This window comes from Ochlerotatus camptorhynchus, unplaced genomic scaffold, assembly GCF_037179485.1.
Source record: "Ochlerotatus camptorhynchus isolate MF236.1 unplaced genomic scaffold, CSIRO-AGI_Acam_v1.1 ptg000330l, whole genome shotgun sequence".
NCBI classification, from domain to species: domain Eukaryota; kingdom Metazoa; phylum Arthropoda; class Insecta; order Diptera; family Culicidae; genus Ochlerotatus; species Ochlerotatus camptorhynchus.
In genome coordinates, this window is record NW_027040818.1 from 17,406,728 (window position 1) to 17,422,145 (window position 15,418).

The following is a 15,418-nucleotide window of genomic DNA, read 5'->3' on the forward strand; positions in this document are numbered from 1 at the left end:
ATCTTTGGTTTGCAAAGGAATGTTTGGATCGAAGTTATATTCCATAAATGTTCGATATTGCTCCCAATCAGCCCTATGGTAATTGAAAGTAAAGCTGTTGGGATTACAAATTATTTCTTGGGATATTTCAAAAGTTACTGGAAGGTGATCAGAACCGAAGTCAGCATGGGTAACCAGTTGGTTACAAAGTTGACATGAATCAGTTAAGACCAAATCAATAGTGGAGGGATTTCTTGCAGAAGAAAAGCATGTTTGGCTGTTTGGATATTGAATAGTGTAATAACCTGCAGAACAATCATCAAACAGAATATTACCATTGGAATTGCTTTGAGCATTATTCCATGAGCGGTGTTTTGCATTAAAATCACCAATAATAAAGAATTTAGACCTATGACGGGTAAGTTTCTGAAGGTCACCCTTGAGAAAATTCTTTTGCTGGCCTACGCATTGGAATGGCAAATGGGCAGCTATAAACGTAAGTTGTCCAAATTTTGTTTCCACAGAAACACCCAAAGTTTCAAAAACTTTGGTTTCAAATGAAGAAAGAATTTTATGTTTGATTCGTCTATGAACAATGATGGCAACTCCACCACAGGGTCCATCAAGACGGTCATTTCTATATATTAAATAATTTGAGTCCTTCTTAACCTTATGGTCAGGTTTAAGGAACGTTTCAGTTATAACGGCAATATGCACGTTATGAACTCTCAAAAAGTTAAATAGCTCGGCTTCATTATCTTTAAGAGATCGAGCATTCCAATTTAAAATATTTAATGCTTTAAAATCCATTACTGAATTTCAAAGGCATGACAATATTATTAGCAAATTTTACTCCAGTTTGAATAGCATCAAACATGGAGTTAGATTTAAGCATATCAGACATCATGTCAATTAATGAATTCTGTAAAAATTCCATTTTAGAGGCATTAATGCTTCCTAAGTCAAAATTGTCAAAATATCCGTTCGAACGTTGGTTAGTATTTTGATTTCTACCCGTTGCAATAGCAGCATAGGTAGCTCCATTAACTCGCTGAACATTGTTAGCAGCGAGGGGAGTAGGTGCAGATGAAAAATTTGAAGCAGGGGTGATATTTGTACCTACGGGTACGAATGTAGAATTTGTTCCTCGCTGACCGTTGTTAACAGCAGAGGAATTTGTACCTGGTCGGAAACGCGGAGCGTTTCCTACCTGACGGTTAGAACGAGATTGTAGGATCGCTTTGCGAGTCTTACATTCCCAAAAATTGGATTTGTGGTTTTCACCACAATTTGAACATTTAAATCTCTTAGGATTTTCCTTCGCCTTTGCGTGAGAGGAATCACCACTATTCATGCATTTAGCTGGCATGTAGCAATTTTTAGTTCCGTGACCCCATCCCTGGCACTTACGGCACTGGGTGAGGTTTTGGAAATTTCCTCCAGTCTTCCTGAAGTGTTCCCACTTCACTCGGACATGGAGCATAAGGCTAGCTTTTTCTAAGGCCTTAAGGTTGTTTAGTTCACTAGACTTGAAGTGAACTAAATAAAAATCATTAGATATCCCGTTGCGCGAATCGCCAGGACGGGATTTCATTTTCATTTTGATTACTTGGAGTGGCACAACTCCAAGTAATTTTGCCAGTTCATCTTTGATCTGATCCAGGGATTCACCACTGGGCAGTCCTTTCATAACAACCTTGAAGACACGTTCAGTTTTGGTGTCGTAAGTAAAAAAATTGTGCTTCTTCTCAGTAAGATACTTGAGAAGACATTTAAATCCGTCCAAGGTTTCAGCCAATACACGGCATTCACCCCGACGTCCAATTTGTAGTGAAAACTTAACTTTCACGAAATTCAAAAGTTCCATGCGAAGAGCATGGAAATCGGAAGTGGTTATCACAATAGGGGGAATCTTTTCCTTCTTGGCATTAAGCCGGGAAAGTTTACTAGAATTTTTCTTGGATGATGGAGCATTCTCATCATCCGTGAGCAAATCAAATTGATTACTCAAATTAATTTCATCAGAAGGGGGGTCAAGAGTTTGCCCTTTCTTTTTTTGCGTTTAGGCGCCATGGCGGCAGTAAATTTTTATCCAAATCGACTTCCAAGCAGATTACTATAAGAATCTGAAGGATCGAAGAGGAATTTTCCAAATCGATATCCAAGCAGGATTACCACGGGTAGGGTCCAAACAAGGATCGAAGAGGAATAAGAGTTGAACAAGGTAGAAAATGTTTTACAGGTTGAGCACTGCTGTTGTGCTGCTTTTAATTTGTTGTAGCTTTAGGTATTAGTAACACTTCCTTCAGCAAAAAGCAAATAGATCCGCACGGCAAGAGAGCACGATGCGGACTGATCAATTGATTTCTGATTTTGTCAACACAAGGAAATCAAATGATTTTAGCTATGGGACTATCTCAAATGATATTCCATCCGTTTTCATACTGAATGTTTTTCATTATATATGTTATATTTTTGTTAACGAAATACATACAAAAACATGTCAATATTCATTCATTCATTCACAGAGCATCACATGTTTCCGAATAGAAATTCATCCGGCTGATTTTGTCATACGGTTTTCACAAACATTGAAATTGGATGCAACTGAATGATGTTTCATTCTATAAATGGAGGGTGATTTGGTTCAGTGTGTAGAAGGAATGATTGTTATCAGCACTGCTCAGGACCCATCGACCACATCTGAGCGTGTTCCTGGTTTGTAAAAAAATACAAACTATAATATAAGTGACCGACGACCGTATGCTTAGGTTTATTGATTTTACTCGGTTCTCCCAGAATTCTCGGTTTTCCTAGATTCTTTTCAAAATTTCCACTTATTTCCCGTTTTTCCCGGTTCGCTGACCACCCTGACTATTTTAATTGCTGGTCGATCTTTCACAAAATCAAACCCGTTCTTCCATGGTATTTTACGGCTTGGAAGAACTGCTCATGTTTGAAAGAAGGAAAAATCTACTGCAACAATTAGCCAACACTCATACCTAGAAATATGCTTAGTGCTTCAACGATTCGTAACGGTTACGCCACATGTCCGTTATGCCAAACGTGCTTAAATGCGGAATGGATTTTAATAAGATCAAAAGCATATAAAGGGTTTTCCGAAAGGGATTTCCTATCTTAAATTGTTCATAGTGGCCATATTGTTGAAGCTACTAGTGTCAAATTAGCTATGTCTTGCCAAATTACCATGGAGAGTTATATCGTCCAGCAAATGAAAAAAATGTTTTATCAAAGTAAGTGTTCTTTGCTAGCAACGTTCCGAGCGGTGGCAATAATCGTCCTACCGTGAGGACTATTCGCAATGTGGTGAACAAATTCGAGGAAACTGGTTCGGTGAACGCTCAACCACCACCCTTGCATCCTCGGAAAACAGTTATGATGTGTTTGTTTTCACGGAAACATGGCTCGACGACCGAATTAAATCATGTCAATTGTTCGGTGATGGATTCAGCGTTTATCGAATCGATCGTTCTGCTTTGAACAGTACCAGGACACGTGGTGGAGGTGTTTTAATAGCTGTTTCTAACAAACTCGAAGCAGCTTTAGTGCAAACCTCTTCGGGTGCAAGCATGGAGAGCATATGGGTAAAGATCTCATCCGAAACAAGGTCTATCTTCGTTGGTGTGTGTTGAAGTCCGCTGATTGCGAGTGCATCCAATCTCACGCTGACATTGTTTCGGAAATTAATGAAATGATGGGTAGCAATGATGGGATCATCTTTTTCGGGGATTTCAATCAGCCTCGAATCGTCTGGAAATCAGTGAACAACGTCTACGCATTTGCTGATCCTCTTGCATCAAATTTTTCTCAAGCTTGCCGCATTCTTCTGGACAGCCTTGCTTTTGGAGGGTTGAGACAACGAAATATGATACGCAATGCAGTTCAGTTGATGAGGCCCCGGAGTCGGTTGTGGATATCGATCCTCATCATCCAGCTCTTGTTTTCACGGTGTATTGTTCAGCAATCTTTCCATTTGTTGTGAACGTCGATGAACATGATCGTGACTTTAGTAAAGTTGATTATGACGCACTCAACTCTATGCTTTCTCAAGTTGATTGGTCTACTGTTTGTCGGTGTAGCAACGTAGATGTGCTCGCTTACCGTACCTTCGACGTATTCGATCTAAGATGCTTAAACGCTTCTCGGCACGCAAAAATGGCATCACCAAACTGGCGTTTGCACGAGCTAGTCGCAACTATCGGAGCTATAACCGTTACTTGTACGGCAGATACGTAAGACGTGCTCAGGACAATGTGCGAAGAAATCCTAAACAGTTCTGGAATTTTGTAAACACTAAGCGAAATGAAAGCGGCCTTCCATCTACCATGCGCATGGAAGATCAATCTGCCTCCACCGCAGAAGCCAAATGCGAACTATTTGCTGCATGATTTGCGAGTGTTTTTCAGGCATCAACTGCGTCTCCATCGGATGTTGAAACTGCGACAAGGTCTCTGCCCGTGGACGCATTCGACATTGATATTTTCGATGTTAATCAGACGATGGTGGAGAATGCACTGAAGAAGCTGAAATCATCTGTATCACCTGGACCGGACGGTATTCCTGCGTGCATATTGAACAAATGTAGTGGCATGTTGATTACACCTCTTCAAGCTATATTCAGCCTCTCTCTTCGAAGCCAGCAGTTTCCAATCGCTTGGAAGATGTCATACATGCAGCCTATCTACAAGAAAGGCAGTAAAGTGGATGTGTCGAACTATCGTGGAATAACTTCGTTGCCTGCCGGATCCAAATGCTTTGAGATAATTCTCAATGATGTTATGTTCCAGGCCAGTAAAACGTACATTCCAACATCTCAGCATGGATTTTTTCCGCAACGTTCAGTCATCACTAATCTGTGTGAATACACGTCGTTTTGCATCAGCGGAATGGAGCAAGGAGGTCAAATCGACAGCATATACACTGACATAAAGGCTGCGTTCGACTCAGTTAATCACGATATTCTGTAGGGTAAACTGGAGCGACTAGGAGCATCTCCGAGAATTTGTAGTTGGCTGAGATCATATTTGACTGGCCGTCAATTGTTCGTGAAAATTGGATCAGCCGAGCAACTTGGGGCCGCTGTTATTCGCGTTGTTCTTCAATGATGTGTCCCACGTTCTTCTGAATTGCTGCCTAATGTTCTACGCAGACGCTTTGAAAATCTACCTGGTTGTTAGGAGCACCAATGATTGCCGTCAATTGCAACAACAGCTAGTTGTTGGTGTGCACTGAATCATCTAGCAGTCAGTGTGTCCAAATGCTGTATCATATCCTTTCGAAGAACGAGAAATCCTATCCTACATGACTATACTATCGATGGCACTGTACTGAATCGGGTTGATCATGTTAAAGACTTGGGTGTGGTACTGGATTATCAACTCACATTCAAAATGCACTATTCGGAAATAGTTGATAAAGCAAATCGTCAACTTGGATTTATTCTCAAGATAGCGAACGAATTTGATGACCCTCTGTGTTTGCGATCTCTGTATTGCTCGCTAGTTGGATCAATTCTTGAATTTGCTTCTGCCGTCTGGTCTCCGTACTATGCTGTGTGGATTTCACGAATCGAATCAGTGCAGCGGAAATTTGTGAGATGTGCTCTACGAGGCTTGCCATGGACCGACTCATTACGACTACCACCCTACGAGCACCGCTGTGCGCTGCTTGGTATTGAACCGCTACTGGATAGACGCAAGTTCAGCCAAGCTATCTTAGGAGCCAAAATTTTACGCTCCGAAATAGACTGCCCTGCATTGCTGAGTCAGCTCAACAACTACGCCCCTCAACGAGTGCTGCGATCTAGACAGCTATTGCACCAGCCAACGAGACGAACACAGTACGGATCTAACAATCCCATCGATTCGATAAGTCTCGATAAGACTCCAAGACAATTACAGCTTGTTTGACTTCAATATCTCTACCAACGTCTTTCGAAACCGCCTACGGAATCGACCAGAATGATTTTGTTTTTTCTGTACAACGTGTTAAAGTTTTTTTTTTTAGTTAAGTTTTATTCATTAAGACCACGATGTCAGATGGATTTATACAATAAATACAAATACAAATGCGTGAACGGAACGCAAGGTCTGCCGAGAATATTGCAACTGTACGCAAAAGCGTGCAGGAGAAGCGGCGGCAGTCGATTCCACGCCGCACACACAGAACAGGGCCTCTCGCAGGCTTCAACTTGGCGAATTCTGCGTCGAGACTTGAGTCCCATTCAAGATCCAATGACCCAGGAGCTCAAGCTCAACCATCATAGACAGCGCCGTGTGTTCACTGATTGGGTTTTGGAGCAGTTTCAAACAGATCCCGATTTTACCCGAAATATATTCTTCAGCGACAAGGCCCATTTCTGGATGAACGGGTATGTGAACAAGCAGAATTGTCGAATTTGGGACAAGGCCAATCCACACGAGGTCCACCAAGTGGCAATGCATCCCCAGAAAGTCACTGTTTGGTGTGCATTTTGGGCCAAACCGACTACAAAAAATGTGGGGTGATACACTTTTGTCACGTACTGTACTTTACAACCACTTCCTGTAACTTACACTGAGGCAAAAAGACTTAAGATTTTCATAAGAACCACGTATGATTTTTCGCCACAAGGATTTATTATGGAAATCATAAGTTTGACTTATGAAACATTTAATTAGTCGAAACAATAAAATTAAGCAGACTGGACTCGAACCTTGAGCGTTCAGGAGTCCGTGATTTGCGTTCACGTCTATCAACGCTTGTGAAATCGAATAGGCTAAAGGCGTATAAGAACCATAAGAACAAGCTCGTAGCGTATGATAATTATTCATATGCTTATGGAATTCATAATTGTCTTATGAAACAAAAATTATCCATGTTCATCAGTCATGCCTTATGAAATTCTTAAGTTGTTTGGCTTCGTACATGTACGAAATATCATGATATCATCTAATAATTTTATAATTAAAAAAAAAAACAAAATGTTTAAAGGGAAATGAGTCGAAGCAACCTCGACTGTGGGTATGTTGGGAACGGTACCTCAGAGCAGAGTAGGTATTTTCCAAGAGCAACCAACGGATCAATTTCATTGCTGCACCAATTTGATTAGTAATTTAAGCAAACATTAATTCACCGAGCCATGCTAGTCATTCATTTCCGTAGTGTATCACCGATATCATCGAATCATTCTTCGTCACTAGTAGCTTTTCTTTAGTCATCGTCAATTATTCACTACGAAAAAAACAACCTATTCTTTAACCAAATAGTTTGAATTATTCAAATGGTATATTTGTTCTCCTTTCTTCGTAAAATTTACGTACGCTAAAATCACTTCCCACTCAACTTGAAAAAAAAATCTCACACTTTATCTCATTCGTTTTCTGTATCCTTTTCCTGATTTGCTTCGTTTTTTCTTTCGTATTTGTTTTTCACTGTCTCTGATTATCCCACATTTTTTCACTAACCCATCACTAACAAACTAAAAAAATAAACATTCGGTATACTCATGATTACTTTCGGTTTTTTTTTCTGTTGCTGTTTTGTGACCTGTGTTGAACATTGGTTTTAATTTTCCACACCGTCACCATCACCTTACTTACTACATTATTCAACATCACATCATCACTCTACTATGTGTGACAATGGACTAACTATCACAGTTCAACAACTATCTATTCGACGCCGTCGATTTGTAATCCACCACTTATGCATACTCGCTCCATCATCTCTTAATAATCACCAAACAGAAAATGAAATTTTTTACTAACTTGTTTTTTGTACTGTGTTCTTTTTTGTGTATACTACTCCCACTCTGAAATGATCGTAATAAATATATACAATTTTGCCGTGAACACGCTCGAAATCACATTACACACACTATTTTCAACCGATTTTGTTCTGTACATTTTGTCTCTATCGTTTGTCCAATTTTATTTAATGGAAATTAAATCTGGCTTTCTGGTAACAACGACGACGACAGCGCTACCGCTCGCTAACCGGTATCGAAAGCTACCGAAGCAACGACATCCGGATCCCGCTCTTCGACAAGGAATCGTCGGATTTCTGCTTCGAAAAGAGCCGGGAACTGCTGAGCAAACCGTTCAATTTGGACATATCGACTGCGACACTGGATGGTCGTCATTTTGATAAGCGAACACGGGACTTGATCGGTGAAAATTTGATGGACATCGAGAAGACGTTGAACGCGTTGAACCTGGATTTTTTGCAGACGTACCAGGAGCTGGAGAAGGCGGACTCGGCGGAGACGTTGTTTGGGGAAAGTTACGGCAGTGGTATTCCCTACAGGAAAAGTCCTCCGTCGAGTTCCCTGATGAGGGGATCTTCGTTGGAAAGTGGCACCAAGATCAATTCCGTTCTCAGTGAAAAGGGGGGTGGGGGAAGTGGTGGCTCATCGGTAACTGGGAAGAGTCCACCGACGAAAAAGCAATACGAGATGAATTTATTTTCCGAGCTGAACGGCAGTGGAGGTAGTGTCCGCTCGCCGAAAGGGATCCCCATAAGGGATTTCAAATTCCGTCAGACGATCGACCCCCGGTGTAAGGATCGATCGGATTACTACAATTTGAAGAATGAATACTTGTCGGATTTGACGAGGAAACAGCAAAGTCAAGTGCTGTCCTCGTCTCCGGTCAAAAAGACTGCAAACTCGAGCAATCAATCGATCAATCAGTTGTATCAGATTTACAATACCCCGCTGCAGGGAAGGAAGTTTGACGATCCTAGTTCAGTAGTTAGTACCGGGACGTGTCAGAATCGTCAACGATCGTTATCGTTTACCGAAAACTACGAGCTGAAGTCGCCCGCCTCGATCGAAGCTCAACTGCTAACCATCTGCAAACCGAAGCCGATTCAGCAGCAGCAAAGTCAACCCAAACCTGCTCCGCGAAAAGTGATAACCTACAAGCCGAAAAGTATTCGCGCCAGAAATCTACGTAGACTTAGCTATAATCCGATCAGTATGATCGACAGTTCGTCTTCCAGTAGCGAAAGTGAACTCGATCGGAACCACGCCCAGTCCGAGTGTGACATCCGATCAAAACTAAACTCCCGACGACGGCGTCAGTACATGCAGCGGCGTTCGAACAGTAACAGTGCCAGTAGTCAGGACAAACTGTACGGATCGAACGCCAGCATCAAGAGCGCTCCCCAGTATAACTACAACAGCGATCGACAGTACTACAACTACCCATACAACTACACAGACTACGCCGACAACGACGACGAAGACAACATCTACGATTTTGGTCGAACAGCTCCGCCTCCACCACCCCCGGCCAAGTACGCCAACGATCCTCTTCCGACGACTTACTCCAACAAAACCCTGGAACGGGAGTATCTGTTCTCGGAGTTTGACGTATCCAAGCTGACCGGCAAGAGCCCAACCACCCAGAGCTACTTCGCCGCCCAGCAACAAGGGCCGCCACAACAGCAGCCACCTCAAAAGCAACCATCTGTCGTAAGTGGCCCTCTGCCTGCGCAGATTCCCGGTTCGGTGGTGGCGGTTGCGCCACCAACCACAATCAAACCTCAACCGCAACCCGGATTTCAGTGGCCGGAGAAGATCCACGGTGCCGTTGTTAAGCACAACGATATGCTGTGGCGGCAGAAACAGCTCTTTGGCGGTTCGGTCGGCTCGGGACTGGTGGCACCTGGTGGCACTGGGAGTGGTGGTGGCGGTAGTACCGTAGGAGCGGGAAAAGAAAACCGATACTCTAGCGAAACGTCTTCCACGGAGACGGATTCGGTTGATTTTCGGCGTGAGTTTGTACCGATGATGCCGCCCAGTCCGGCACCGTGAGGCAGCCGGAAGCAGGGCGGCGAGGTTAGGATCGTTTGATAGGAATGCGGTTTGCGGTTATTGAGTTAGGGTGCGAGGTTACAATGGAAGTAGCTGTTTTATTTTGATTTTGGTTACTTAGAAATTCCACGTCCGTCCAAGCGTACTGATCTTTTGGTGCACCTTTTAATGTTCTTTGCTGTGTAGTTAATTAATAATCGTATTTATAGAGTTCTTTTTCTGTTCATATTTTGAGTGCAGCGTTTGGAGGTTATTTCAGTAAATTTACAAGTAATTTTGCACTGATCACTTTTTCCTTATTCCATGATTATGAACAAATGTTCAATACAAATTCAGAATTGTGCATAAGCTTCCATAAAATCCTCAAACTTTACGTGAAAGTCTCGGGATGGAAATACAAATAAAATAATTAGAAGTGCACAGGATTTTACTGGAAAAGCCACGAAATGTCTTGTTCCCTGGAAAGCTCCTCGTGATGTTTTCAGTTCCACGCCAAATGACGAATCGATCTGACGTGACCTTCTCCGATTCACATAAAACATTACATAATTGTTTATAATAATCAATCATTCACAGTTTTGCTAAAATTCGGCCGATTTGAATCTTGCAAAAGCTTCAGAATGATGTTATTTGAAATTTTTCTACAAATACGAGTTATGATTTCCGATCGAATTGGGTTGTTTAACTTCGAAAACTACACTCAGGGTTATTCTGCGTGGCGAATGAGGTGAGACGACTCGAGTCACTCGTGTCACCCGAATCCAGCTGGCGAGTGAGGTGAGAAAAGTCACTTGGGATGAACCCGGTGAACTCTCAGCCATTTTGAAATTCAAGATGGTGGCTTCCGGTTGGAGAAAAACTCGAAAATTCTGTCTAATACCCCTCAATATGGGTTTTTTTAGAATTGGGGTGACGTTTAGGGACTGGAAATCGATGTCTGACGCTATTTTGACTTCAATATGGCTGCTTCCGGTTGTAGTAAAATTGGGAATTACTGCCAAATTACGCACAGTATGAGTATTTTTGGAGTCTTGGTAACGTGTAGGGTTCGGAAATCGATGTCTGAGGCCATTTTGAAATTCAAGATGGTAGCTTCCGGTTGGAGAAAAACTTGAAAATTCTGTCAAATTTCCCTCAATATGGGTATTTTTGGAATTGGGGTGACGTGTTGTACCGGAAATAGATGTCTGACGCCTATTTGAAATTCAATATGGTGGCTTCCGGTTGGATAAAAACTTGTAAATTCTGTTAAATACCCCTCAATGTGGGTATTTTTGGAATCCGGGTGACGTGTAGGGACCGGAAAACTATGTCTGATGTCTTTCTGACATCCAAAATGGCGGCTTCCGGTTGGTGAACTATAAAACTTGGAAATTCTGTCAAATACCCCACTATATAGGTATTTTTGGAGTTGGACAGACGTGTGAGAACCGGAAATCGATGTCTGAGTCCGTTTTGAAATTCAAGATGGCAGCTTTCGGTTGGAGAAAACCCTGAAAATTCTGTCAAATACTCTACAATATGGGTATTTTTGGAATCGGGGTGACGTGCAGAGTTCGTAAATCCATATCGGACGCCTTTTTGAAATCCAAATGGCAGTTTCCAGGTAGAGAAAAATATAAAAATACTGTCAAATATCCTTCAACATGATTATTTTTGGAATTGTGTTGATGTGTAGAGACCGGAAATTCATGTCTGAGGCTATGTTGAAATCCATGATGGTGGGTTCCGGTAGAAGAAAAACATGGAAACACTGTCAAATACACCACAATATGGGTATTTTTGGAATCGAGGTGACGTGTAGAGCCCGGAAAGCAATGTCTGACGCCTTTTTGAAATCCAATTTGGTGGCTTCCGAATACAGAAAAATAGAAAAATACGGATGGGTTTTCCGTCCTTACACGTCACTCCGATTCCAAAAATACCCATATTTACCCCTCAATTGGACAGAATTCTTAAGTTTTTCTCGAACAGAAACCACCATATTGAATTCAAAATGTCTCTACACATCACCACAAGCAAAAATATCCATATTGAGGGGTATTTGATAGTATTTTTTAAATTTTTCTGTAACTGAAATTTCAAAAAAGGCGTGAGACATCGATTTCCGGTCCCAACACGTCACCAAGATTCCTAAAATACTCATAAGGCGGTGTATTTGACAGAATATCCCAGTTTTTATTTAACCGGAAGCCGCCATCTTGGATATCAAAATGGCGCCGGTCTTGGATTTCCGGTCGATATACGGCACCCCGTTTCCAAAAATACCCATAGTAAGGGGATTCGACAGAATTTCCAAGTTTTCTCCAACCGGAAGCAGCCATATTGAATTTCAAAACGGCCTCAGACATCGATGTCCGGTCTCTACACGTAACCAAGATTCCAAAAATACCCATATTGTGGCTAATTTGGCAGTATATCCCAGTTTGTCTCCAACCGGAAGTCACCATATTGAATTTAAAAATGGCGTCAGACAAGGTTTCTGGTCCCTACACGTCACCACGATTCCAAAAATACCCATATTGTGGATAATTTTACAGTATTTCCCAGTTTTTCTCCAACTGGAAGCCGCCATATAGAATTCAAAATGGTGTCAGACACGGGTTTCAAGTCTCTACACGTTACCATGATTCCAAAAATACCCATATTGAGAGGAATTTGACAGAATTTCCAGGTTTTTCTCTAACCGGAAGCCGCCATATCGAATTTTAAAATGGCCTCAGACATCGATGTCCGGTCCTTACACGTCACCCCGACTCTAAAAATACCAATATTGTGAGGTATTTGACAGAATTTTCAAGTTTTTCTCTAGCCCGAAGCCGCCATCTTGAATTTCAAAACGGCCTTGTATATCGATTTCCGGTTCCTACACGTCATCAAGACTCCAAAAATACCCATATTATGGGTAATTTGGCAGTATTTCCCAGCTTTTATCCAACCGGAAGCTGGCATATTGAATTTAAAATGGTGTCAGACATCTATTTCCGGTGCCTACACGTCACCAAGATTCAAAAAATACCCATATTGTGGGTAATTTGGCAGTTTTTCCCTAACCGGAAGTCGCTATATTGAATTTGAAAAAGGCCTCAGACATCGATTTACGGTCCTTACACGTCACCCCGACTCCAAAAATACCAATATTGTGGGATATTTTACAAAAATTCCGAGTTTTTCTCCAACCGGAAGCCATATAGAATTTGAAAAAGGCGTCAGACATAGGTTTCCGGTCCCTACACGTCATCAAGATTCCAAAAATACCCACATTGAGATGTTTTTCACAGCATTCCCAAGGTTTTTCTCCACCCGGAAGCTTGAAAATGGTGTCAGACATGGGCGTCACACATAGCTTGGAATATTGTAAAAAAATATTTTTAATTCTTCTTTTTTTTTAATTAACTGCAGAGTAGGATTCCTTTGGTATTTTTCTCGGAGCTTCTTCGATTACTTTTTTTCAAAACCTTACTGTGTCTAAATGAATGCCGTATTTTATAAGAATATAACATAAGGCCATGAAAATGTGTGTTTGGTAAAAAAAGTCTACCTTTCTATTTTCTAATAATACTAAAAAAGGATATTGTTTTTTTTTTTTCAAAATAGGATGTAGTTGAACGTTTTTATTCAGCAATGAATATGAATCATGGATGGACCTAAAAATGCATCAAGGTTGAACCTTTTATATAATGAACCATTTGTATGCTTCGGAAGGCCGCAGGGCCAAGCGCCATTAATCATTTGCCTCAGTTTGACGACATCGGAAAATGTCTAGGTATTTGTGTGTATGTTCATGTGTTTTTTTTATGGAGGAAACCTTAAAAAGGCCATCATGCCACCGCTAGCTTGCTGGCTGACCGGGCGCACGGTTGTGGTGACACCAACCCAGTAGCAGGCGCGTAGGCAACATGTTATACCGTGACAGCGGGCCCAGCACAGCAAAATAAACGATTTGAGCCTGGGACATGCTGCCTACTGTCAAACGCTGCTGTTGGTTTAGTCATAGGCATTCTCACTGGCCTGGGTGACACAGTGTGTGGGATTCTTACTGCACTAAAACCTCCTTGGACGTCTTGCCCGTATTCCCCCGGGACCACTTGTCATATTACTTTAAGAACTTTCAATGGCAAATATTTTTGCTGAATTAACCAAGTTGCTATCTTTTTTATTGGAAAGTTAAATGCGATTTTCTTTAAAAAACTGGCCTTTTTCAATTGTCAATATCAAACCGATTTTCAAGATTTTAATTCCATTTGAAAGATCTAAAAGTATCTAGAACATTTGTTTTACGAGAAATGAACGTATGAAAAGATATTCATAGAAAAACAATTTTTCAGAGGCCACCCTAACTTGCTTGTTTAAAAAATTCATAACTCATGAACCATAAGAGATGGAAGTTTGATGGCTTCAGCAAAGGTGCCGCAAATTGATTGTTCTACAACTTTCTAGAACATTGCACTGATCTATCTCACATAATAAAAAAGTTCACATTTTCAATTTACCAACTTTATGGACCACCCTAATTTTACTAACAAAAAAAAATTGGCCAAAAAATATGAAGAAACTTTCCGGAAGACACCATATGCCGAAAATCAACGGTTTTAGCGCAAACATTTTTGTCTTCCTAAATACGGCTTTGAGACCATTGTGCATTGTATGTACACTCAACTTCCAAATCAGTGCCAACATATCAAAGGGCGAGAAATTGACGGCTAAAGTCATTGTTTACAAAAGCAATTACGTCCCTTTGAAATGTTGGCACTGAAATGTAGCATTTCAGGTTTTTTTTTGCATTTTTGACAGATATACACCAATCTGAAGTTGACCGTTCATGGAAATTTCAAGATCTAAAAAATTTCGAAAATTCAGCTAAGTTGATTAGAGAAAATCAATGAAGTTCCATTCAGGCATGGAAAATCATTTACATTCATTTCATGCAATCATTTACATTCATTTGACTCTAACTTTCATCATCAACAGCATTCCGCAAAATGATATATAGAGCTTTAATAGGTTTTGTTATTAGCTACAACTTTTGCCCATAACCGAAGACAACAAATCAAGAAGACTGGCAACTCTTCCATTTTCTCATACGAACGCTATGAGACAGGTACAATCGCATCATCTGCCGCTCAAAGGTAAATGCTTCGAACGAATTTGATAGCAAAGATTACATCCTCAGAAGAAAGGTTTGTGTAGTTGCTCATTTTGCTATGCGTTGCTTCCACCTTCACTCAAGCGCAGCGCAATTGTATCAGTCGCTTGGATTCTGGCAAAGTTGCCAGTCTTCTTGATATGATGTCTTCGCCATAACTCAAATTTGTATCTCTTATGCATCACGAATTAGAGCGGGCAGAACTTGTTACTGTTTTTCAGTGAATGTAAAATACATTCACTGAAAAACGGTAGTGGCTTCTGTTCGCTCTGGTTCGTCATACATAAGAGATACGGATTTGAGTTGTTAACAAAAGTTGTAGCTAATAACAAAACCTACTAAAGTTCCATACACTACTTTGCGGAATTCTGTTGATGAAAAAGTTAGGGGCAAATAAATTTAAATGAATGCACGAAATGAATACAAATGATTTTCCATGCCTGGTTCCATTAATTAAAAAAAATGACTTTTAG

At 41.0% G+C, this 15,418-nt stretch overlaps 1 protein-coding gene across 2 annotated transcripts in view; it reads left to right on the forward strand.

Annotated features, from left to right (window-relative positions):
• Positions 1 to 15,418, forward strand: part of Ack-like (activated Cdc42 kinase-like) — a 124,700-nt gene that overhangs the window by 98,448 nt on the left and 10,834 nt on the right. Inside the window, exon 8 of one of the 2 annotated variants that reach the window (XM_065230378.1) lies at positions 7,961 to 10,294. The exons of the other annotated variant lie outside the window; for it this stretch is intronic. Within the exon in view, the coding sequence (XP_065086450.1) occupies positions 7,961 to 9,799 (1,839 nt within the window). The 3' untranslated portion in view covers positions 9,800 to 10,294. Of the gene's footprint in view, positions 1 to 7,960; positions 10,295 to 15,418 lie in introns of those variants that run through there. 2 annotated transcript variants of the gene reach the window in all.